Source organism: Mastacembelus armatus, chromosome 17 (assembly GCF_900324485.2).
Source record: "Mastacembelus armatus chromosome 17, fMasArm1.2, whole genome shotgun sequence".
Taxonomy (NCBI): Eukaryota; Metazoa; Chordata; class Actinopteri; order Synbranchiformes; family Mastacembelidae; genus Mastacembelus; species Mastacembelus armatus.
The window spans coordinates 22,649,351-22,675,333 of NC_046649.1; the positions used below are offsets into that span (position 1 = coordinate 22,649,351).

A 25,983-nucleotide genomic window follows, 5' to 3' on the forward strand; every position below is an offset into this window, starting at 1 on the left:
AGATAAATTCACACCTGTTGCTTAGCACAGTCCATAGCACAGAAAAATCTATTTATTGTCTTCCAGTTTTAGTCCAGTTTCTATTTTGTTATTACAAAGAAAATAAGGGCAGTAAACATGCAGATGTACAAAGAACCTATTCACTGGACAGTTTGATTTCAGTCTACCTGGGGACAGCAAATCATACAGAACTTTAATTAAACCATAATTTAACTTCTCTGAATTCACAAAGAGCTGACTAACAAGTGATAAGTGGTTGTGAGCATTAATAGCTAAGACTCAAACTGGGCTTTATATAGATCTTGAATAATACACGAGTGAGAACAAGAAATCTCATATTAGGGAAAAAGTTTTAGTAGAATTGTAAAATGCCTGCACTCATTACACCATCAGCATCATTATATCTTTATAGCACAGCAGATTTAAATTGAACCTCTTATGACTCAGTTTCATCACTGCTGTTAAATGTGCTCAGGGAACTTATTTTAAAATGTTTCAGTACTGCTGATCAGCTTAAAACCAGTTTGCACAAAATGTACCGATGTCAGTGAATTCGACTGGTCTGGTCTTTCAGTGTTTCACATCCTAGTTTTACTACCAGGCAATATGAACTCCGCTTCCTCACATAGAAATTTGCCTTTTTCCAAAATGCAGCATCTGTTGTATGCATCTGCTGTGGTATTTTAAATTATAAAAGAGCGCCTACATGGAGCGCTGGCAGGGCTGATAAAGGACAGAGGGGGATGAAAGCAGGTATTTCCACCTCCAGGGAAATCAACAAAAAAGCTGGGGCATCCACAAAACCTCCACCACACAGTTATCCTTCCAGTGCAGTCAAGCAATAACTCATCCAGTACATTGCTTGAATTATCCTAGAATTTCAATGTTGAAGCATCAAATCAGCACCACAACAACAAAATCTCGACTCTCATCACAGCAGCAACCAAACCTACACACAGTTCTTTTAAAAAAGAAACCACCAAATACACAAACTCATTTCTTATTTCCAGAAGCTTCCAAAGTGAAACATCCTGCACATATATTTATATATCTCAGTTTGAGAATTATTTAGTCCAACGATTTCTTACTTTCACATCAGAGTATTTATATAAAGTTTATATATATATATATATATATATATATATATATATATATATATATATATATATATATATATATATATTGTGTCTTTGTATTTAGGCCACAGAAGAAATGAGGCATAACCAATTATAATGACCCTTATGCTGTGATTCCTCTCATGCAGTTGATTACTAACATTTGCTTTTTTTTTTTTTTTTTTTGCTGTGAGTGTGAATTAGTATTCACACTACACGTATATGCTGCATATAGTTTGAATTCTAGCGAGAGTAGGAGTATGTTAGGAAAGCTATTTTTAGTCTTTGTATTTAGGCCAGAGAAAGCAGTGAGGCGTGAGCCATTATGATTAGGAATAGTGCTTTGATTCCTCTTGTGCAGTTGCTTACCAACACTTGCTTTAGTGCCTTCAGCATGAACAATAACACAACGAAATGACACTACCCTCCCATTATGTGTAGCTTGTGCACAACAGGGGAGAATAGAACTAAAAATATGACCCTATCTCTGTGGTGTTGGTGTGCTCTAGTTTTCATAATCTGGTTTGAATTTCACTGGTGGACTCCTTGTGGTGTATTCACACTGGATTAAAACTGAAGATCAATAGAACCAAATGGGATTGAAACAGTTTTGTTTACAATCATAGAAGAAGAAGGTTGGTGCTGCTGTATTTTCTTTTCTTTTTGCCTACAAATCTCATGAAAAGACCAAAAACCAAACCAGCAGCACTTTCCAACTTTCTTCCCATGTATCACATTCCTGGAGATCGTATAAAAATAAACCTAAACCTATTGTCTAATCAAGTGTCCTCAGTTTTCTTAGAAGTGTCACTCAGGAAGACATCTTGCATTTGTTTGGTCTATTCTCAACAGCAGAATAATTCACAGTATTTGGATGATACTTGTTAGTAGGATACGTCCACTGCTGGTTTGGGTTTTTGAACTAGACTCAGGTGGGATTGATTGTTCATTACAAGTTGATTTAAGAGCTTGTTTTTTTTTGAAGATGTCCCAATTTTGTTTGTAATGTCATATAAGAATGTTACACTCATGTCTAGGTTTCATAATTCACAGTATTTGTGGTGTGTTTCATGCCCATATAGTGTGAGAGTGTGAGATTCAACAATAAGACTCAACTGAACTTTAGAATATCCTGAAATTTCTTTCCCTTAAATCTCAGGTTTCCCTCCTAAAATTATACTTTTGCGTCATGTTTGCATCATCATATTTTCCATCAATGTTCTTGTTGACGCTGCTATATAAATATGAATGACTCACAGTAAGAGTTTCTAAAGGAGCTTCCAGTGAAACCTCTGCAGCTTGTGCACGTAAATGATTTAATAAACATCATTGCAAATCATTGCAGTGATCATTGCCATAAAATGGGCAATGATATAAATAAGCAGTTGTCTCAAACAAATCTGATCTATGTGAAGATCATATTTTAGAACAGGGGCGTCCAACCGGGCAGTAAAGCAGTACAGGGGTGTTCTGCTTGGAACCTGGGATGGGCTCCTCTGTTTTAGAAGACGCCTTATTGTTTTGAATTTGTGTTGGACTGACATCAGTTCCCTGCTGTTAAATTAAAGGTGCAGTGTAAGATCTAGTGGTATCTCAAATGAAAGTGACTTTGTGGCCAGGTATGGTGACCCATACTCGGAACATTTAACCCACCCAGCAGGGAATACACAACCGGGGGTTCGGTCCCTTGCTCAAGGGTCTCACCTCAGTCATGGTATTGGCTGTGCACTCTGCCCCTCCTGCCGGTCCAGGCCATGACTGCCTGTATCTAGCAGTGAGGCTGCAGGTTGTGTAAAGAAAACACAACCGTTCTTATTTCCAGGTGATTGTACACTGACAAAAGCAGAATTCTGAATAATCTATTCCAATTCTTCTAACACAGAAATGGACCTTTAACAAGTATTTGAGAACGTCTGAGTTCAGCTTTAAAACAACAGAATGGTTCAGCTGCGACATTCGATGGTGACATTACGCTGAATTCACTGAGCGACTGTGAAACCCTGCAGCAGATGGTGAAGCTGGGATGGAGATGTGCCTCAGGACCAACTGTGAGGTCAACACAGTTCTGTGGATCCTTATGGACTCTCATTTTATTTATATGACTTGGATTTGGGGCAGCTGTGGCCTGAAGGTCACAATAGCAGGGTTGTTACCCATAGGACCAGCCTCCCTGCAGAGTGCACCCTTGAGCAAGGCACTAAACACTGAACAGACCCAGCAAAATTAAAAAAAGACACAGAATATTTATGAAGTAAACCATAAAGTGAGTCGAGCTTTTCCCCTGCAGTGTGATTGCTGTGATAAAGGAAATCAGGAAAGCACATTTTCCACTGTGTAATCTAAAACACTCTATGGGCTCTATCCTCTAACAGGCTTTACTGCCCACGAACACGGCGCCTCGGGAAAGAACTGAACACGCTTTTATATGAAATCTTTGCTGCGGCTGAGTCGTCTATTTGTTGATGCCTTCATACCACATTTACACTTGAGGTGGCTTATTATGTTGTTATCTGCAGTGATTCATTTCCTCAATCAACATGTCAAGAATTCATTTAATCAACATGGAGTACATATTCAGTCTGAGTGGTGATTACTCATCACTCATAAAGTTCATAAACACTTTTAAAAGACAGTGTTTTCCATAAGGCATACGAATAACATTTAAATGATAGAAAGGAGGGGCAGCACGGTGAAGCACAGTAAAGGTTCCTGGTTTGAAACCCATCAGGGGCCTTTCTGTGTGGAGTCTGCATGTTCTCCCTGTGCTTGTGTGGGTTTTCTCCAGGTACTCTGGTTTCCTCCCACAGTCCAAAAACATGTATGTCAGGTTGATTGGTGACTCTAAATTGCCCATAGGAGTGAGTGTGAGTGTGTGAGGTTGTTTGTCTCTATGTGGCCCTGTGATGGACTGGGGACCTGTCCAGGGTGGACCCCTGCCTTTCACCCAGAGAGAGCTGGGATAGGCTCCAGCAGGTCCCTGGGACCCTGGTTAAGGGGTAAAAAGGGGGTGTAGATGATGGATGGATGTAGTAATTAGTGAGTTGAATGGATTTTACTGAAGGAAATGCTGATCGTAAGTGGTTTTGTTTCATTACAGTCTTACAACTTGCAGGGTTAGTCCAGTTATGGTCATTACCCAAAGGTCAAAGGTGTTGCAGTCTCTTTCTCCACTTTCCAGCATCACAGTCCAGTAGCCAACCCTCAGTACTGCTGCACCCAGAGCTGCATCAGTGCACCCATCAACCTCCATCTAACACTTAGTGTAACACTTTTAAAGCTCAGTTTACAATAAGAGGAATAGTAAAATAAAAATGACTTAAAAACCGGTTCGATAGCATCACATGTATATCAAGAGCTCGAGACATCGTGTACATTTGTTACAGTCCAACAGAAACTCACTCACATGTATTATAAATCTAATTTACTGCAGGTCAAACTCGACGGCTGATGGCTCAGTGTTAAATGTTTTCTCTCTGGTGATGAGCTTTGTGATGCTGCAGGCGTTGGTCTGACTCATGGTCATCACATGATGTCACCATCACTGACTCTGCCCCATTTACTAAAATAAGTAGATAAAACAAGCAAACGCTGCTAAAAAAAAAAAAATGGGGGCACGTAACGCGACATAGGATGCTTTGGTATAGTGATCATTTTGTTTGCAGAGCAGATCGGTTTGTCTTTTAAGGTTGCATACCTTCATGTCTTCTTGCAGCACTGACAGGTCAGGATGTTCACAAAGCGCCTGCTGGAGTAAAACATGAATCAAAATTAAAGTGAGCTGCTCGTTGTCCACTTCAGTCTGTCTTAGGGAGGACTGAATGACTTAGACAGGAGAAACCACTGATCATTTCTACTTTTTTTCCCCACCTGTCAGTGCTGTCTTGTTTCATGACTTTATCATTCTGTCATTTTAAATAAGAAATTTTTGTGCTTGAATGTTTGACTTTCATGCAGCCATCGCTCCCATTTATTGTCACTTGGTAGTTCATTAGGAACACCAAGCTAAAACTAATGCAGCTTAATACACCGATCGTGCAGTAAATCCTCCTTCCTGTGATGATGTTTTTGCTCTGACTGTTTCAGAGCTGTTGTTTTGGAGGCTGTTTTTGAGCAGAGACTAGTTTTTGGTTGTTTCTGATACAAGTGGATCTGAATTTTCTGAGACATTTTCTTCCATTTGTCACACGTGTAAGTAATTGCATTAATTGCTGCATTGCAGATCTCAGTGTAACAGAGCCATCATTAGCTTTAGTGGTTCCACCTGTTTCTGCTGCCTTGGCACTTTAATAGCCCAATTCCCAGTTCTATACAAGGTGCACACAGTTTTAATTTAATGCTAATTCTTTATAGTCTGTAAGAGTTTAACACAAAATGTTAACTGTGCATTTGGTATTAGGAAGATAAATGAACTGAGGTTTTACAAGAAGGAAGTTGGGATTGGGATTTGGCATGCAGCAGGTATCTGGTGAGTGTCTGCTGCTGCTCCTTGGACTTCATTTGTTTTGGTCTTGACTGCAGATCTTACACATTAAAGGTTTATGCACTAGCTGGAAGCATGGAGGCTTGGCAGTCCTGTTGTCTAGACCTGCCTGTTCCTGGGTCAGCGGTAAACTATCATCGCCCAAAGCTCAGTTCATGGCAACTGGTGTGTATCACAGCAGGAGCACACATAAGGAAATAAGAGATAGTTAACATTAGCAAATCTCAGACATGAACTAAAGGGACTCCTGCTATTTTGTTTAATTAATACAGAATCTTTATTGTAACACAGCACAGAGTGTGTGTTTGTGCAATTTTAGCTGCATGAACAGTGTAAGTTGTGTGTTTTATCTTTCAAATCTGGAACTGACAAAGAATCTCTCAGGACCTTTAGAGCATGAAATAGTAGAATTGGTGGAGAGAGGCATCCTTTCCTGTGATAAACATCACTAATGTCCTATATACACACATATACACACAGACGTGGTAATAATTGTAAAATGTCTGACTTCCAAGAACAAAAAGTGATGGAAAGCAAATTGAGAGAGGAGCGAGCTGGAACATAACATTGGTAAAAGCCACTTAAAGCAACATCTGGACCAGACTGATTCGCTTTTGTGTGTGCGTGAGAAAGAAAGAGCATGAGAGACCCAAATGTGTTTCCATCTGGCTGTAAAATAAACTTTCCTCCACATTCATATGTAAATAAATGACACTTTTGCTGGCTGCTGTAACACCATTGGTCCAGCCTGGTGTATCTCCAGTGTGTTAAAGTTTTTCCATGAGCGAAACAATTGCTGTCAAGGAAAAATTCCCCAGTGAAAGGAAAGTGATGCATTGGAGGGTTTTCTGGTTGGTCTGTAATTCAGAGGAGGGGCTGAGTAGATGGCATGAGAACAAACATCTGCTGAAAACTTTATCAATCAGACGTCCAGGGAAAAAGCACTATCAGCACTGTTGGTACTGTTTGATATGTGACCTCTAGGAAAACACCACAGTAATGAACACACGGTTGAACTGTGCTGTCACGCTGGTGCTTTGTCCCCCGTTTACAGACTAATCTTTCAAATGTTTTGGTGACACCTGGGGAAAGCTATTTGTGTCTGAGTAAAGTGAAGCACAGACACTTGGTCATTATACCCACGCGCTGCATTAAAACACTGCTGTCCTCTCCGTGCTCAGTTCGGTTTGGCAGCTGAGAAATCTGAGCATGTCCTCGCTGACGCTGAATCCTAATCTGTTATTCACATTTAGGATAAATGGGTTTGGTGTATGATGAACCAAATCGCTGTTCAGCTGCCAGTTTTGGATCGTCGTGCCTGTGTGCATGTTTACATGTGCGTGCTGTCTTGACGCCTCATGCCAGAGGATGAAGGGCCACAATCTGTCTGGGAGGATTTGGGTGATGGGCAGGAGCAGATTCTGTCCTCTGGCAGCTCTTCCAAATGCTGTTACTGGCATGACAAGAGTGAATTAAACACTACAGGAAAAATATAAATTCTTTACACTGAGGTCAATCTACAATTTCTGGTGGCTAGAGGAGCTGCTGATAGTCTGATTAAAACTACAGCACAGGTCCTAATATGTAAAGCGTAAGAAAACGGTTTTGGATCTGTTACCTTTGCCATTAAGTTCTGGTTATTTTTACTTTTACCGGCATATTAGGCCATTTGTCAGCTAAAACAAACTCCCTGGTAAAAGTTAAGCAAAGATTGTTAAAAAATGGTTAAAAAAGAAAATTATCAGTTGGAGAGAGGATCTGAATTGTTGTCTTTTGACATGATTCCCAAGCACTTCCTGTTAAAGGCTCTTATTTTGATATACTTCTGTGGTCTGCTTTCCTGCTCCATCCAGCCCCGCCCACACTCACCTGCTTCTCTGTTCAATCTCCCAGTGTTTACAGTATTTATGTGGGTCGTTTAATTTATCTGTTTACCCTGGCCTTGAACACACACACACACACACACACACACACACACACACTCACACACACACACACACACGCACACACAACATACAAACTTCTTGCTTTGACGCATATTATGAAAATCACGGTGGTGTTTGTTTATCAGCTCTGTAAGACTCAGCTTACTAATGTAAACATTATGTTAAACCTCAGAGAGACAGAAGCAAAACAAGTACATAATATTTTAATGAAACGTGTAGCTAATAATTTATAATGTTACAGTGTTGGGGTCCATCTAACTTTTCTATAGCTTTGTAAAATCCTTCTGAAACCAGAATTGTGTTTTTCTTTCTTCTTCCTCACAGGTTGACAGTCGACATCCGACCTGTAACTTCATGCTGGAGGTGGAGAGAGACCAGGTGGAGTGTCTGAAGAGACTGAGGGAGGAGGAGGCTGCCAGCAGCCACAAAGGTCAGAACCACTCACAAAGCATTAAAGTAACTGAATAGGTTCTGGCAGCCTGTGTGCTGGGAATGGACTCCAACTAAATAATACCTGGACTCAATCTGGATATGAGTCTCATGTGAACTGACCTCCAGGTTTTGACTAAACAGATTATAACTCTTCTTCAAATATGAGATTATTTGTCTGCCTGACTGACTTTAAACAAAACTCATTTTAAACATACACACACTTTAGTTTTCTCTTTTAGAAATCTACTGCCTTCTGCCACAGAGGAGATATACAGTAGAATTTACCAGATAAATTACCATGAGTAAAGCTTCCCCCAAACTAAATCTAATATAATTCATATTCTCTGGTCCACTATATTAATTCTCTGCACTATTCTACCCAAATACTTTTGGTCTTCACAAACAGGATTGTACACTATAAAGACAGTAGTACACACAGGCAGTGAAGCTACTGTAGGTGGAGCAGGGTGAGACTGTAAAACATGGCAGGTTGAAGAGGAGAATCTGATATTTAAAAATGAGTTGAATCTTTTTTTTTCCCACTGACATTTACAGCTGGGAGATTATCTTAAGGTTAAGGAGAGTCGAGAGTGAAATTAAGCAAAAATGCCAGAATGCTGCATTAAAATAACAAGGAGAGTTAAAATACAGAGCTCTGGAGAGTGTTTAATGATCACTCACACTTTTAAGATAAAAAATAATGAGGCCTAATTGTAGGAGACAACGCCAATTCTGACACAGTCTGAAATTCACAGCATGTACCCAGCTAATTACAGAGCCACTGTCGCTGTTAATGTGAGCCCTAAAAATCTCACTTAAGTCTTATCAAACTAAAATTTTACACAGGGACTAACATTTCCAGCGCTGTTCTATTGAAAGCGTGTGAAGTGCGGAGTGAATCTTCCCTTACCCGACCGCCACAGGCAGAAATGTAAGCAGTGCCGGCAGTGTTTATAGAGTTACAGAGGTAATGAATACACTGCTGCAAACCTGATGATCTATCGGTACGTTCCATGCACTTCCCATACAAACTGTCTCCAGTGCCCTGAGCAGGAATACCAGTAAAATACACGGCAGTACTCACCTGTCACTTGATTATTTAGCGCTACAGAGAAAACATCCTTTTCCAAGAATCAGACAGTGAATAAAGCGTTTTAGTATATTATGTAAAAAATAGTCCCAAACCTAAGATTTACATTCAGGCCTCACAATTTACACCCAGACTTTTATAAAGCCTGTAAAAACAGCTTCGCTGTGTTTTCTGTCGCGCCACAGCTTTTTAACGTTGGAGAAATTTACCTATGACCATGGAGGTGCACCTGCCCAGGCATGATCGAATATTTAAACACTCATGAATTAATTTTGGAAAGATATTATTGTTCATTTGAGTTCTACCAACCCGTCTCTGACGCTGCAGATTCAGGCAAAATATTTATAATAATGAGCTTTTTATGGTCACAGTTTTAGACGGAGATTTAAATCGTTTGGCTTTTAGACAGTGAAGAGATCTAATCAGACAATTATACATAACAAGTTTCAGATTAGTCCTGTGTCCTGTTTGCAGCTTAATAACATCTCGACATGTGTTAATTAAATATAGAAATATTTTCAGACCTCTTCTGTAATTCTTGGCATGTAGTGGAGCTTGTCATAAAGAAAACATTCACAGTTGTGGTGGAGGCTGAAATGTGCTGCTGGTCGTTCCTGATGTAACCCACTTACATAATTATCCCAGCTCTGAACTGGCTCAGTGTTTTCTAAATGACTGTATTGTAGGGTTGATTTAATATTAGCTCCAATTAGTCTGAGAGAGTTTGAGCTTTTCATGTCTAAAGTGAAAAATGAAAACAGTTCATTGTTCTTTTCGCCTAAAAGCTTAAAACGTCCCATAAACACAGTTGTATTTGCTCAAGTGTTTTAGCGCTAACGAGCCTGATTTCCCCCCTGCTGTGTTAATTAAAGCTCAATGACACGAAACAGAGCGACGTAACAATACGGCTCAAATCATCTGTGAGGGAAAATGTGCTGTGGCGGGCAGTTTTCCTGCAGCGTTGTTTCATTTGTTTGCACGAGCAAATGAACTTTGTCTGATCCAGGATCCCCGGTGATCATTTCAATGCAAACCTTTAGCTCACTGACAGATCTTACTCTGGACATGCAGCACCCAGAAGGCCTTGTGCTGCTCGCCCCAGTGTGCACCGTTTTCATCAGTTGCTGCAAAGTTTGCACAACCTACTGAGCTAAATATGAAATAAAGCAGAAACCCCATAGTTTTAATACTAATTTAAATCAAAAATAACCTATTGTACAGTAGGAGGTCCACAGTTTCCTTACCAGGTAATAAATAAATACCATGTTTAAGAAATGCCTTGCAACATATGTGAGAAACATCAATTTAATGTGCAGCATATTCACCTGAGTGTTTCCAATGCCATGGGGAATGTAGGGTTTGGGGCAGGTGTCATGGCAAATGAAATCTACCAAAGCACGTATCCATTGCACGTGTGCACAGTGCACGGTATTTCCAGAGCGCTGCTGATAGTAGAGCTCACTGTGCAGCATGAAGGTCATGACCCCTCACTGGCTTCTCTCCACTGGCCTATTGGGCACATTTGGAAACTTTGTGATGTTGAAGTGAAGCGAAAAAACCGAGTGTAAAAGGGTTTTGCCTGGATAACATGGATTCACATCAGCTTTAGATACACCAGAGAAAAGCATTCACAGCTGAAGAAGGTTAATGGAACATTGACATACAGTCTGTGTAAAAGTCAGTTTGCTGTGGAGTCAGAGTAGGTGCTGAGGAGGGGCACTCACAGCATTCACATCACGGTGAATAAAGAATGAGAAGCAGAGAAAGGATTTCCCTCCAGATGTGTGCTGCTGTGCATTTGATGCATCGGTGCTGCCTCTGATGTGTTTCTGTGGAAAGTGCACAGAGAAAGGATGGATCACTTAGCGGGTACAGAGAGTTTTCTTCATGCAGCAATGAGCCTGAATCTGTGTTGGAGCCATTTTTACCCTAAATACATGTGTTCTCTCATTCCCTCCCTGCTCCTCCTCTTCTTCTTGTCCTCACTTGGCCTTTTCTCTTTCACAACTTCCCCTTTCCCGTTTCTCTACCTCTGCACATTGGCTCATTTTCATACCACCTTTCTTCCTTCTTTCTCCTCTTTTCAGCTGCTAGGATTATTTAAGTCTAGCTGTCTTTGCTTGCTTACTTAAGACCCCTTTTACAGTCTGATGGACTCTGCATCTTAGCGTTCGTTACTATTTTACAGTGAGGTCAAGGCAAAAATAAAGAGAGAAAAGCAAAGCATGGATAAATCTAAAAATGCTGGTTTGGCTAGTGAGGATTAAAAAACTTTAATAAAACAGAATTTAAGGATTTAAGGTGGATTTAAGGGTTGGACTCCGTCAGACTGGTGACAGGAGCTATATACATATTGGCTTATTTTTACATTCATTCTGAGCTCCTGCTGCAGAATGAATGTATTTATTATGATTATTTATCATCTGATGCCTCCCTGTTGCTGCTGTGTGACTGGATCTAAAGATCTGAAGTGTGTAAAGCCTCAGCACAGTACCTGAACGCCTTAACCAAAATATTAAAGATCAGAGTTAAAACTGAGCAGGTGAAGTGATGGAGCTGAGTTTTATGGAGGGATCCCACCACCTGACTCTGGCTCTAACAGGGTTTGCACATTGTGGTGCTGTGAACGAGAGCAGATGATTAGTGCTCTGTTGTAATTAATCAGACTTTGATTAAGTGAGTGTGTCTGTCAACAGGCGTATTTCCCGACAAAACAACAATGCTTCCGTTTCACAAGTCGCTCAGAATAATCAGCAGTTGAAATCCACCCACAACGCGAGAGTTTAATTGTGTCTCATCCACTTTGTGCTTCAGAAAACAACATTACAGGAGCTAAACAGAAATGAGGCAGCAGAAGAACACACACACTGCTGGTTGGCTTCTTATCTCCTGTGGCTTTTTTTCCATTTTGACACTAATAGGTTGTATCTTCTTCACGGTCTGATGCCCTGGCAGCTTAATGGCTGTGCATCTTTAACTGGGACGCTGGGAAGAACAACTGCATTTTACACTGTCTCCATTCATCTATCTCTAAAGGGCCTTGCTGACTGTTGAGTTTGCCATCAGCACCTTTGCACCTATAAAGCTCAGGCTGAAGAGCTGAACAGCTATTTTTGGAGGCAGCTTGTTTCTGGAGGGCGCGTGGGTGTTTTTATTCAATCAGGATTCCTCCTTCTGTGGAATAATGTCTAAGTCATCTGGCCTCCTGTGCAGTTTGGGAAAGTTAAGGATCAGAATGACAAATCCAAGATGCTCTATGAGGAGTGTAATTGTGTCATATGTTTACATAGGGTATCGTTTTTCTGGTCCTATTGTGCTGTAAACAGGCTGTTTGTGTTCACGTCTGGTTAGTGCTGAGTCGATGAAGCTTATTGTCTCTTATATTAAGAAAAACAAATAATAGGTGATTTGAAAATGCAAACACATTTAAAATGAGGAGACAAAGGTAAGGACCAACCAGAGAAAGTTCATTACAGCACATACATTTATCATAGACACGTGTTCTAATCATTTTTTAATTTCACATCATTTCTCGATTTGTCTAAAGTAAATCATACAACATGGCTCCCTCAGATTTGTATAATACCACTGCTGAAAACCCCTTAGTTCATTATTGATTTCTCTTGGGATGATTCAGACTCGTTTCAGCCTCTTTCTTACTTTGGAGGTCAGGTTCTAATACAGTTACTGCTTAACTATTTGTTTGGCCAGTTGGACTGGTGACCTGTCCAGGGTGTACCCCTGCCTTTCACCCAAAGAGAGCTGGGATAGGCTCCAGCAGATCCCTGCGGATGGATGGATGTTCTACTGTTTCAGGGCTGTGATGGGACTATTTCCACTGTGGAGAGTGTTGACGTCTGATAAACCTTCTGTCTTTTCTAATGAACACGTCAACACAACACAGCTGTTATTGTGCTGTGGAGCACAGACTGAAATGTTTGTGTGAAATGTTCTCATGAAGCCACTTTTGGTTCTGACAGAGCCAGGATGCAAAGGAACATGGGACAGCATAGCATGCTGGGAGCGAGCGGAGATCGGAGAGACCGTCACCATCCCCTGTCCCAGAGTCCTTCGGACTGTGTTCGGCAGAAATGGTAAGATATTTATTTAATGTTCATTATGGGAACATACATCATATATTTCACGTGTTTTATTTGAGAATTTACACTTGATGCCGCATTAAATTGACAGCTATAAGAATTTCACATAGACAGCAGGGAAAAACGTATAATATGAGGCATCCAAAGGGTCTAAGACACTGGTCCTGTAATCACAGTACAAATAATAATTAAAGCATGAGTGGATCTTTGCAGTATATACCTGTCAGGTCTTTACTGTCTACTGTCTAATAAAGAAAAGAACTTCAGAAGGAAAATGCTTTAAATATTATGTTTACTTTTTATAAATGACATATACTTTACTGATAACATTTCCTTTCTTTCATATATTTGCACTGTATTTACTGTACGTGGTTGAAACAACAATAAAAATCTACTTGACTTGACTTAAATATACATTAAGTATTATCCACCTGTGCCCCAGAAACTGGCCTGTGTACTTAACGTTAATAAATGTTAGTAAATCAACAGATTTCAACCTTTACATGTGTCAAAATCTGATCTGTCTACTATCTGAGCATTGAATTATACGTTATGGATGATATGATGATATGATATGAACTTGAACAGGCGTTTAGAGACCGTCACTAGTTGCATTAAAGTTAAACGTCTGTGTAAATGTGAGCAGGCAGTGGACTCACAGTGGCCCATCAGATTTTTCGAGCTAGTGACCACATGGCAGCTGTGGTTTCCACTGCTCTGATTTACATCGATGACTAAACGTTATGTAAGCAGCCAGCGGCTTGTTTAAAGCCGAAGTTCATGCTGATGCTTCCCTGTCTGAGACAGAGCCAAACCCCCTAAAGTCACTACATTTTGCAGAAATAGCAAATACTCATTAGATTAAATCAACATGAAGCTAAAAACCAGACGCCCTGAATGTTTTCATTTTGTTTTGTAGTGAGAAAACAAGAAATTAACGAGGGCTTTTCCCCCCAGAGTGAACACAAATTAAACTTACTGTATTTTATTTCTTCAACCACTACAGAAATATTTTACCCAGCACAGAACAGCTGAGAGACATAGTTTACAACCAGCTGGGGGACTATTTAGCAGCTAACCAGACAGATTCTTCTCTCCAAAATAAACATTTACGTTGCTTCATGTCTGCTGGAGTGTACATGTGGAAATAATCGCTAACATGTTTGGCATGTTATGCTTTTTATGCTTGTGTGTGGTTTCTTTTTCATAGCATCAGCCAACTCGTTGGTATCATGATCACGACAATGAAAAAGAATTAAAAACGTTAGGAAGCTGCAAAAATATCAGCATTTATGAATGAAGTCTGGTCAGACCTAGTTCTGCTTTCTTCCACAGACACAGCTCAGAGCTTCCAGTCACCAGTGGTGACAGTTTTACAGTGAAATCGCTGTCATCCATTGGACATGTCTTAGCCTGGGCTGTGTGTGCTGCTGTTAAAAAGGCTTGTTAAGAGCGTAACGATGTAGAAATGTGGGGACTGCCAGTCAGTGAGCAAGAGATGCTTAATGCTTTTCACAATGCATTCTGGGAGATGAACTAAGCAGAGACGGCAAATGTTTAACTGTCACCTTTTGCTCCGCACTTGTGTTTGCAGCTGTGCCAACCTTTAATAATACAGTTTGTTCCTGCTCCGTTTGCAGAAAACACAAGCAGGGGTGGAACAAAACGCCTTTGACATCACTTATTAGAAAGACTGTTGGCGTGGGGGGTGAGGTGTGGAGATAACTCGCTCTCTTCTCTCACAGGTAACATCAGCAGGAACTGCACATCAGAGGGATGGTCGGACGTTTTCCCAAACATCACCAGTGTATGTGGGTCGGACACGAGCCAGGACAAGGTACAGTACGCGTCTCTAAATGTAAAGAATTCTGGGTGAGCATCAGGAAAAGAAGCCGTAACGTGAACACGTACCATTAGTGGCCTGTGACTGACAAAGCCTGGAGGGTCGGATGTTAATTAACACACGTTTGTGGTGAAGAGCTGCATCTTTAAAAGGTCAATATGCCCACTGGCAGTGTGAAATGTGTTTGCGTGTGTGTGTCGGCTCTCCTGTCTGGTTTTTGTGTCATTTAATGAAAAAACTCAACCTCAGAAACAGCGTTAACCTTCACTCTTAGAGGAATAATTTCCTGTTAAAGTGTTTGCATTGCCCAGGATTCCTCCCCTGCCTCGAACTGTGTTTATGTGCCGCATGAAAGTGTTGGCTTTTTGTCGTTCATTCATGGGCCTCAGTGTTAAAGTGCACGTAACAGCACGTTTTAGTGTGTAATGTTCAGAGCGAGCTATCAGCAGAAATTGAATATATTATTCATAAATATGTTGTCATTAATGTGAAACCTCAAGCTTAGAATGAGCCTTTTGAATCTACAGGGCCCCTTTTATGGAGGTCAGGTTTCTACAGTAGCCCAGAAAGGACAAACCAAACACTGGCTCTAGACAGGGAATCACTGGGGTGTGAGGAGCAGAAAGCTGCATTCTGCAATCTCACCACTAGATGCTGCTAAATCTCTCACATTTTACACACTGCACCTTTAAACTGCAGTAGCTGAAGTTGTTTGGCCATTTGGGGGCAGCGGGAACAGGTTGTGGGTGTAAAATGATGTCAGGTTTAAATGGAGCTTCCAGTCGCCAGTTGTGAGAATATTTCAGTAAAACCTCATTCAGGTCGTATTTTGCTTCTGTAATCGTCAAATCGTAGAAGGCATCCTCTGTATCTCCTACTTTGTGAGGCAATGATTGATGCAGGTGATGTCTTGACCGTACTCAGGACCATCCTCACACCAGAAGGTGATTCAAGGCCGCTATGATGAACTAACTATCCACGTTTGTTTAGTCTAGTTTGGGTGGTGTTCTGTGATTCATCCTCCACCCAAACAGTTCAGGGAAGCAGAAGAAACGTTTTCTGATGAGATGAATGTTTGTCCTTGTTCGGATAATTGCTGCTTCCCTCATCTTTCTGTGGTTCACTTTGGGACATGACTGGTCTTCTTCTGAATCACCCATTGTGCTTGTTAAACTAACTGCCCGCTCATCTCTTCTTTCTCATTTGTCACTCTTCCACTTCTGGCTCATCATCTTTCTTTTTTTCTTCTTCTTTCTTCCCAGTCTGAGCAGGTATCCCTGTCTGTACCATGCACACAAAACACCCTGAGCAGGATTGCATGTCTGGCACACCAAGAAGTTGCGTTTTGCAGGACAAAGGACCAAATGGTTCGTGTTATTTCCTGCAGATTCCTGACGGAAACGCACAGCGTGAAAGGATTCAAAGGCCCAAACAGACAATCGTACAAACATGAATAAACGTGAGCGTTAAAATTCAGGATTAAGAAAGAGAAATGACAAACCTGGGGAAACACATCCCAGTTAGACACTTTTCTTTTTGTTTGTAAAGCGTCGAGAAATCAAAGGACCTTCCTCTTGTAAACAAATGTAAATGTCCCTTTTCATTTTCTGCAGCTCACTGAAGGTTACAAAGAAGCAAAACACCAACTGGAAGCAGCAGGAAATGTGTTTTTGAGCATTGGAATGAAAAAGAAAGTAGTTTAAACCCAAACCATTATAGGAAACAACCTAACTGAATGGTGCAGGTTCCTGTGTCTGGACCTGTTCATGTGATTTTGTTTGTTTCGCTGCAGTGTGCTGCACCTTTCACTACACAAACAACCACCAAGTGGAATACACCTTTTAGTTTCAAATACATTGCACATGCACTGGCTTTGTTTTCTGGTTTCTTGTTGCAGCGTCTAATCAGAGCTGAGCCAAAGTCATGAGTCCAGCTTCTTCTGGTCCAACCCTACGTGCCTGACAACACGTTTGACTAGAAAAATACATTGCGCCCCCCCCCCCCCAAAAATACATTTTTCACATTATATTTAAAGTCCCCGTCTACTCGGAAATGTCACTTCACTTGGATGCTTCAGCTTCGCGGTGCAGAATGAAGGTCTGTGCAGAGATTTCCAGGTCACATACCCTGAGACTGGACTGTTCAGTGAAGTCGGAGTCCTGTTTCTCCAGCCGTTACACATTTAAGATGAGAAATATTTGCAATAACTTTGGCTGTTTCAAAGAGAAAGTAGGAGATTTAGATTTTTTAAACATTGCTGCTGACCTTTTTCTGTAAAACCATTCAGAGACTAATTTTTCATGTCTGTTAAACACGTCTGGAGGGAATGTTATAGATTCTAGTTGGAAAATGGACTAAAGCCTTTTTCAGCTTATTTTGAAACCTGATGTACTCAGACATTTTACTGCAGTAGCAGTAGAAAACTTATTAACTACCTTATATACTTCTAATTTGAAGTACTTCCCACCAGGGATCAATAACATCTGATGATCAGACTGTAGTGAAGTCCAGTAGCACATACTTTTGATTTTGGACATTTCTCTGTATATCGGTTCTGTGGCAGGAACGTGTCTCTTTTGCTCTGTTTTTAAACCTTTAGCCAAGATTAAGAAACACTAGTTAAATTATCTCTGTGTGTTTTATTATCTGAATGAGCTTTTGTTTTGGGAGTAGTTGGAATTTGACCTGGTTAACTGGTGCTGACACATTACAAGGAATTTTACAACACAAACAGGGGGCAGGACAGAAGGTCACAGAGAGTGCAGCCCAGGCAGCTCAGAGAAACATTTCTTATTGTGATACAAGTAGGTCTAAGTGTTGTGTCTCTTATCCTGTGTCTCTACTGTTTCTCCATAAAATATCTACAATCAGTTTATAAAATGTATTTATCCTGTTCATGTTTTATTCTGACATCAGGGTCCTCTGGTTTCATGAAGCTCCATCACTGTGATTAGTGCTCATCTTAGAAACTGACAGTGACCATGGTCCATGTTACACCTGCTAAACATCAACATGTTAGTCTCTTAACTGCATAAAGGCGACATTAGATTTGAATAAAATCACAATATATAATCCGAATAATGCTGAGACATTAACATGGCAACATTAACATGCTCCTTGGAAGATATGGTCACCATGTTAGTTTAGTATGTGAAAGTACAAAGGTCAAATGGTTTTAGTAGTTAGACTTAACCCAAAGTATTGGATATCTTGAAACTGGAGGTCGATATAAGGGGGAACATGAATGTTTGCCCCATGTTTCATAGCAATTCATGCACTAATTGTTGAAATATTTCACTTTGGACCAAAGGGATGACAGACGGACACTTGGGTGCTCCTCTTTAATTGACCTGAGCTCAGAATAGACCCAGTGACCAATAACTGTGCTGTTTTTGGGAACGTGACACTAATTTGAAAGTTCAAGGCTCAGTAAGACGCAGAGGCATCCTCCTGTAATCCAAAGCACTGTCATAAAGATAACTGGGGAACAACCCCGACCTCTGACCTCTGTGTGTCTGCAGCTGGTTTTCTACGTGGTCGTGCAGACGTTGTACACTCTGGGTCACAGTCTGTCTTTGATCGCCCTGACCACAGGGAGCGCCATCCTCTGTCTGTTCAGGTGAGGCCAAACATCACTTTACTACCACAGCTGATAAGACGATGTGATAAAATACCAAATATCAGTGATGGAAGACTGACTGCTGTTACTATGAAGCTCAGTTTTTATTGTCATCCAATAGTTTTTCATCACCTGTGTGTTGTGTATCTGCACCATCTGTGCAGGAAGCTCCACTGCACCAGGAACTACATCCACCTCAACCTCTTCTTCTCCTTCATCCTGAGAGCTGTGGCTGTGCTGGTGAAAGACGACATTATCTTCAACCGAGCCTCACAGTGCTCCAACCAGCCGTCACTGGTGAGGCCACCACCGCTGAGAGGCCATTATAGTGCCATGTAAACCAGGTTAAACAAGTGGTTAGCACTGTTGCCTCACAGCAAGAAGGTTCCTGGTTTGAAACCCAACAGGGGCCTTTCTGTGTGGAGTTTGCATGTTCTCCCTGTGCTTGTGTGGGTTTTCTCCAGGTACTCTGGTTTCCTCCCACAGTCCAAAAACATGTATGTCAGGTTGATTGGTGACTCTAAATTGCCCATAGGAGTGAGTGTGAGTGTGTGAGGTTGTTTGTCTCTATGTGGCCCTGTGATGGACTGGTGACCTGTCAAGGGTGGACCCCTGCCTTTCACCCAGAGAGAGCTGGGATAGGCTCCAGCAGATCCCTGGGACCCTGGTTAAGGAATAAGTGGGTATAGATGATGGATGGATGGAGGGATGGAGGGATGGATGGAGGGATGGATTACCGCATTATCAAACTTTTTGTTTTCCAGGTGGGATGCAAAGCTAGCCTGGTGTTTTTCCACTACTTCATTATGGCCAACTTCTTCTGGCTGCTGGTGGAGGGTTTGTACCTCCACACTTTGCTTGTTGTCATCTTCTCTGAGAACAGACACTTTATAGTCTACATGTTCACTGGCTGGGGTAAGTCTGCTCTGCAGTGAAACCACATTTCATCATCTTTTCTTCAGGTTGATGTCTTGGCATCTGTTGGCATTAAGAAGTCATCCATACAGAAATACCCCTCAGTTGCATGCAGCTCTGCAGAGATATTAGCATCCTTCACAGTAGTTTGTAGTTTGGATTGTGATTTGGTTTCAATCATCAGAACAGAAACACAACACCAATAGTTTTGTGTCTGTTGGTTGTGTAAACAGGCAAATATTTGCTGATGCATTGGTCATTTCTGAAGTTTAATGTAGACAAAACATACACAAAAGTATTTGTGGCCAAGTGTTTTAGCGTTTGAACAAATACATGTATAAAATGTTATAAATGTTGTCCTGTGGTCAATAATATTTATCAGCTCAGTAAACAACTAAACAATAATGTAAATGTAATACTGTATCGCTGGTTTTCTCAGGAATCCCCACAGTGTTCGTCTTTGCGTGGGTGATGACGAGGGTTTATCTGGAAGACACAGGGTGAGTCCACGGCCAATCGCCCCCCAGCGTGAAATGTCTAAACTTTTATTAAGTTCACAAATCACATTTTATCAGGAAGATTCAGTCAGCAGTGTTTGTATCACCAAACAGTTTGAAACTTAATAATAAGGCCTAGACATTAAAATGTGTCATAGACCTGAATCCATCCATCTTGACATGGTTTTCCTGGTCCTCCTTCCCAGCCCTCCCCTGTGCTCATTAGCTTTGCTAGGACAAGGATCTCTGGCCTACCTTGACTTTGGCCCACACCTGGATAAGTGGTCAAAAATATATAGATGGATTTCTTCCCCTCACTTTTCTGTTGCCTTTGTGTTGCACAAATATATTGTGTATTATTTATATTTGTGGCACCTTTAGATGCTGGGAGAGAAATGATAACCCCATACCCAACTGGGTGATCAATGGACCAATCGGATTCTCCATCATGGTATGTTGAGGCTCATTACCTGTTTGTTTGCAGGTGCTCCACATGTTTGTTAACAGGTGTCCAAATGTAAAAACTGTTTCACAGAAACATCAAGTCAAACATAAAATCTTTTGTCACTGTTCATCAGCTTTTGCCCTGTTTAAATGTTTCTAACTCACTTTTAATAAAAGTTTATAATATAACTCTTTTCTCTTATGCTTTGTACTTTCAAACCTCTTAAAACCCTAAAGTGCTGTTGAATAAATCCACAGGCGTCAGTGAGAAGTATTTGCAGCATCACTAACACTGATATAATGCGTCAGTGGTGCTTGTCTTAAGATATTAGCTTCCCTGGATTTCCTGCTGGGTCTATTGCCGCTCTCCCACTGAGTGACGCTCCAACGTTTCAAACTAGTGAAGGTCTCAGCAGAGGAAGTCACTCTTAAAAACAGTTGAAGGTCTTTTTCTGAAAAGTGGGCTGTTTCTAAAATATTAATTTGATAGCTTTACACATGATATGAGGTTAGGGACTTCCAGTTAATTTAAATAAGGCTTTAAGACTTTTCTGTTTGCTATTGCCTGTTATTAAATATTTAGATTCACTTTTGGGTATTTATTCACGTTTTGTGCTGTGGTCGCAGAGTAATTTCTATTCTGGATCATTTTGGTCCTTTTTATTTTCAATTTTCCTTTTTAAATCCATCTCTGTCGTCTATTTCTTTGACTTACTTTAATATCTTTTTACGTCTTATATAAACAGACCTTGTTTAGGTGCATTACTAACAAACCTGCCTTCCCTTCCTATATAGGGAATACTCAGGCTGTGAGTGTGAGTGTGTGCAAATGTGATTTCAAGCTGTCCACAAACAGCAGATCTGAACAAAACAACACATTTACGCTTCCTTGTAGACAGAAAGTCAAAATAAATTTGAAGTAACTTGATTTGGGCTCAGAGAAAAAGAGTCAGCCCCTTTTTATCGAGCATTCACGTCGTGCCGTTTTGTTCGTTCATTGCTTTCTGTGGGCAGAGAAATGTTTAACACAGCAAAACAAAATCACCCCTGATGGGTTTCTCTGACCCAGCTGTTGTTTTAATACAGTTCTTTCTGTCTCCAAGGTGAACTTCATCCTGTTCATCAGCATCATCCGGATCTTGGTTCAGAAGCTGAGGTGTCCTGACGTGGGTGGAAATGACCAATCACAGTACAGGTATCTCACAGCAGCTTAAGATTCCACTCTCAGCAAGAAGCGACACAGATGTAAACTCCATCTCTACCCACCTGGATAACTGCTGCAAACCTGTGTGTTCAGTGTGTAGCATGAGAAAGGTGCTGCTACAGTATCTGTGGAAACCAGAATCAGCTACATGCTTCAAAATATACAAACTGCGATTTGAGATGCTCGGAATATTTATGTCCTCAGCATTTTGTGTCTGGAGAGATAAGAGCGATGCTGACGCTCATTCAACGAGACAGCGCTTCATGATGCAGCCTTTATTATGCAGAGAGTGTGGGGGGGTGAAACCTCCATGTCCGCGGCTCATTCTTGCAGCATCTATTTGAGTCTTTGCCCACTCAGAGGTGCTACGTGTTTGATCTTCAGGCAATTTTACCCTCCAGTGAAATCTGAGCTGTGCTGAGTTGTCAGGTATTCTTGTGTCCTGGATCTGAGATTCAGAGGTGAGAGGTGACAAAAAGCCTGGATGAGCTCGGTTGGTTCACTGCACAGTCTCCTGTTAGTGTTAGTGAAGATTCAGCGTCAGTGCAGTGGAGTTCACTGTCGGTCTGAGCGGAGTTGACAGCTGGAAAGTGATACTGAGAGGGAGGATGTACTATCATATATTCGAGTTATAAAAGGGATGCAACTCCCATAGGAGTAGATTTATTATCCAGATATATTCCCTTCAGCCATGCTCTTACATTTGCCCACATTTTCAGATTTCTACATCTATCTATCTTTCCTTCTAGGAAACATTTTGCAGCATTAACAGTAAAGTCTCTAATACAACTGTGTCATGAAACACGAGCAAACCACCAATTTGTTGTTTCCCATGTGAAAATATTTGTTTGACTTAAGGCTGAAATAAAATGCATGTTTCAGACAGTTATTTGCATAAAAAATGTACAAATAGTCATAAACCACAACAAATCCACCCTAACCTGTCTGCGTGGTTAGATAACATGAATGGTTCACATCCTTTGGGCAAACTGGGAGCAAATACTGGGCCTGTTGCAGTTTAATCCACTACAAACGGTTCATTTCTGTTTTTCTCCAGAAGACTGGCCAAATCCACTCTCCTGCTGATCCCTCTGTTTGGCATCCACTACGTGGTCTTTATTTCTCCCATTGGATCCATTGCAGAAGATTATAAAATATTTTTTGACCTGGGGCTCGGATCCTTTCAGGTACTGTTAGTCACATATACCATATTACTACTACTACTACATGTTATTATCCTTATACGAAATCCTTCATGAATTAAAGTTTGTATTAACGTTCGTGTTTGAGACCTAAATGTTGAATTACTCCTTTTATTCTTTAGGAATGAATACTGTCTCGTTTATATTTCAGGGTCTTGTGGTTGCCATTCTCTACTGTTTCCTAAACAGCGAGGTAAACTCTCTATATGAAGTGTCATAATAGCAGTATTGTACTGTAATATAGTATTTAGTAGTAATTTCATGTGAGCAGTGTTAGACCATCCAGTCCATATTATTTGCACCAAAACCTGATTTGATTTGATTTCAGAGTCAAAACAACTGCCTGAACTTATATTTTACAAACAAATATATCTTAGTGTTCTCATTTGACCAGATAAATGTTTGTTCTTTGGTTTACCAAGGATCAGATCAAACACTGTGACTAACAGAACAATCCAGAAATCAATAAACTTAAAAAAGAAACTTTATGCACTAAAACAGGCATTTCTCAGCATCTTAATTTAGCCTTAATAATAACAAACTGATTTATGGTGCACAGAAAATGACTGAATGAAATGACTGCTCATAGAGCGTGGGAGGCAAAGACACATCCACAATGCTTAAAAATTGCACACATATAAACCTGAGGCTTGATTAACCTACTTTTTAACCAGATCAGGCTGAAGGAGTGCTGTTCCACAAAGACAACACAGTCCTCCGATTAAATATTTTATGTCTGTATTTGAATCTGTGAACCATTTTCAGCACAGGTACAGCACAGCACATGTAGTATAATGCTTCAGAGAGCGGGTTCCTTAATCAGTAGGTAAAGTTTGTTCCAATGTTTTATTTGTCTGTAACATATAAACTTGTCTTTTTTATTTTTACTCACCTATTTGTGTAGGTTCAAGGTGAGCTGAAGAGAAAGTGGCGGAGCGTGTGTTTGAACTGCCATCTGAACAAAGATCGCCACTTCAACAGCAACTTCCCCTCCAGGAACGGTTCAGAGCACATGGTGCAGTTTCACCGCAACTCCAGGACCCAGTCCATCCTGCAGTCAGAGACCTCGGTGCTGTGAGGAGCCGGGGGTCCAGTACATCAAAAACAGAACACAAACACAGTCCCTACAGTACCTGGGTCAAATAGATTTACAACATGATTTTATCATCGTAACTTGTGGTGACGTACCGTGTTGGTGGAGCATGCACATTGTTTGACTGAAGATTTTGGCTTCAAAATGTCCCTTAATTGGAACTTAAACGATTCTGATCTGTTCTAATATGTGTGTGCTTGTGTTTGCTGCCAACACAGGGTTGTTCTACTACGTGATTTCATGTCATAGAATGTCATGTCATCGCTATGAGCCTTTTAGACAATCTACAACATCTAACTTTCAGTATTTCACCTGGAACAGTGCACATGGATGAGGAATGAAATGATGAAATGTACTTTGACTTGTGTATGTACAGAATCACTATTTATAAAAATGTTACTATGTGCGAGTGTATTGGTGCCACTTGTCTCTTCAAGCTTATCAGCTCTACAGACTTTTTTGGATTCAAGCTGCAAAGAACAGGACTTTTTGTCCCTTAAGCTCCTAAAAGCAGAATATACGACATTACTCTATTTGGTTCACACTGTTATACAAACCTAATATCTAATGTCTTTGCCATGTTGGAGCCATAATATCATGACAATATGCGGTTGATGGTAGTGAAAAATTCACGAGAGAATATATCAGCCCCAAAGGGAACTCTTACTTAATAATGTCTAAGCCACGTGGACTGAAGCAAAACAGACTGTTAGAGACAGAATGCATTTGTTCTGGCAAACTATGATTCTTAACGTACATTTAAAGAGCTGTGGTCATTGACGTGATCGACACTGTGCTCAGTGATCTGTTAGAAGGAAACGATACAGGGGCTTCGACTAAAAGGGAAATTTGAGCCGCTGTGTCCACCAGGAGCTTCTGATGAGATTGGTGGTATAATCATTTGTTACCTGATTTGTTGACAGGATCGAAATAACTTTGTAATATTGTAATGTTCAGTTGTACAAAGCCTGGGAACGTACGCCTCAGTTGAAATGCCGTAGTTCACAACTTTGCAAAGGGGTTCCAATGATTCAACGTCTTATCTTGCTACAGTGATGCAGAAGTGTTCTCCATGGTGTGTCAGTACTCTGTGACAACACTGTTGGCTATGTTTACATGTGTAACGCAGCACACTTGATGTGTTTTTAAAACAAGTTTTATAATTTTGAATATAAACGGGTTTATATTCACCACTCTGCTTCAAATATACAGCAGCACAGGCAGAAGTGTTTGTTTTGTAAAAACAAAAACCTAAAAGAAAATAATTAATGCTGTTTTTTTCATGCAGCAAGTGTTACACAGCAGTTGCATGATATTCTCAGTGTTTGCCTTTTTTTTCATTGCTTTTGGTATTATGGCTGTCAGTGTGTAGAATATAATGTACATTATGTCCAGAGATGATAAAAAAAAGGAAAAGCCTGCTTTTTGCTGTGTGTTAAATTTTTCTTTTACATGTCGTATTTTATTGTTGCCACAAGACGAAATAATCTGGTGACACTTGACCTAAGGCATACAGAATAAGATGACAAGTTGTTGGGAAGGCTGGGAAGCAAAATGTTAAGTGTGTCTTTCAGTATGTGTAAAACTATACTCCTCTTTTCGTGAACAGTGGCCTAAAGCATTTTCTGGCATGCTATGATTTGTTTAGTGTTATACTGTTACTTGTTTTATTATAGATTGCAATTTTAACAGACCATGCTATTTGAACCAGAAATATAATTAACAATATTTGACTGTTCAGTAGCTAGAATCCAGACCACACTGTGCCTTGACAAATATTACTCAAATCTGAAAAGAAGAAACTGAAGTCTGAAGCATTTAAACACTTCTTGGTTTGTTGTCTAGAATCTGGTTGACACATTTAGAAACTAAAATAAAGAAATCTGTGAAATCCAATGCAGAATAACATTAATACTGAAACTGTAGATGGTCTTAGAATTTAATGGTTATATAGCAGAGTGTCATCTGCATAACAGCAAACCTTTGATACTTGTAGATGGAAA

General features: G+C 40.5%; 1 protein-coding gene across 1 annotated transcript; it reads left to right on the top strand.

Moving 5' to 3' along the window:
• Positions 1 to 5,670: 5,670 nt before the first annotated feature.
• Positions 5,671 to 23,990, top strand: vipr2 (vasoactive intestinal peptide receptor 2). Its single transcript, XM_026313437.1, has 13 exons — positions 5,671 to 5,721; positions 7,866 to 7,971; positions 13,044 to 13,157; positions 14,909 to 15,000; positions 18,528 to 18,625; positions 18,790 to 18,922; positions 19,390 to 19,540; positions 19,980 to 20,040; positions 20,419 to 20,488; positions 21,585 to 21,676; positions 22,743 to 22,872; positions 23,039 to 23,080; positions 23,792 to 23,990. Exons 1-13 carry the CDS (start codon positions 5,671 to 5,673, stop codon positions 23,963 to 23,965), a joined length of 1,314 nt encoding a protein of 437 aa, XP_026169222.1. The 3' UTR covers positions 23,966 to 23,990.
• The last annotated feature ends 1,993 nt before the right edge of the window (positions 23,991 to 25,983 follow it).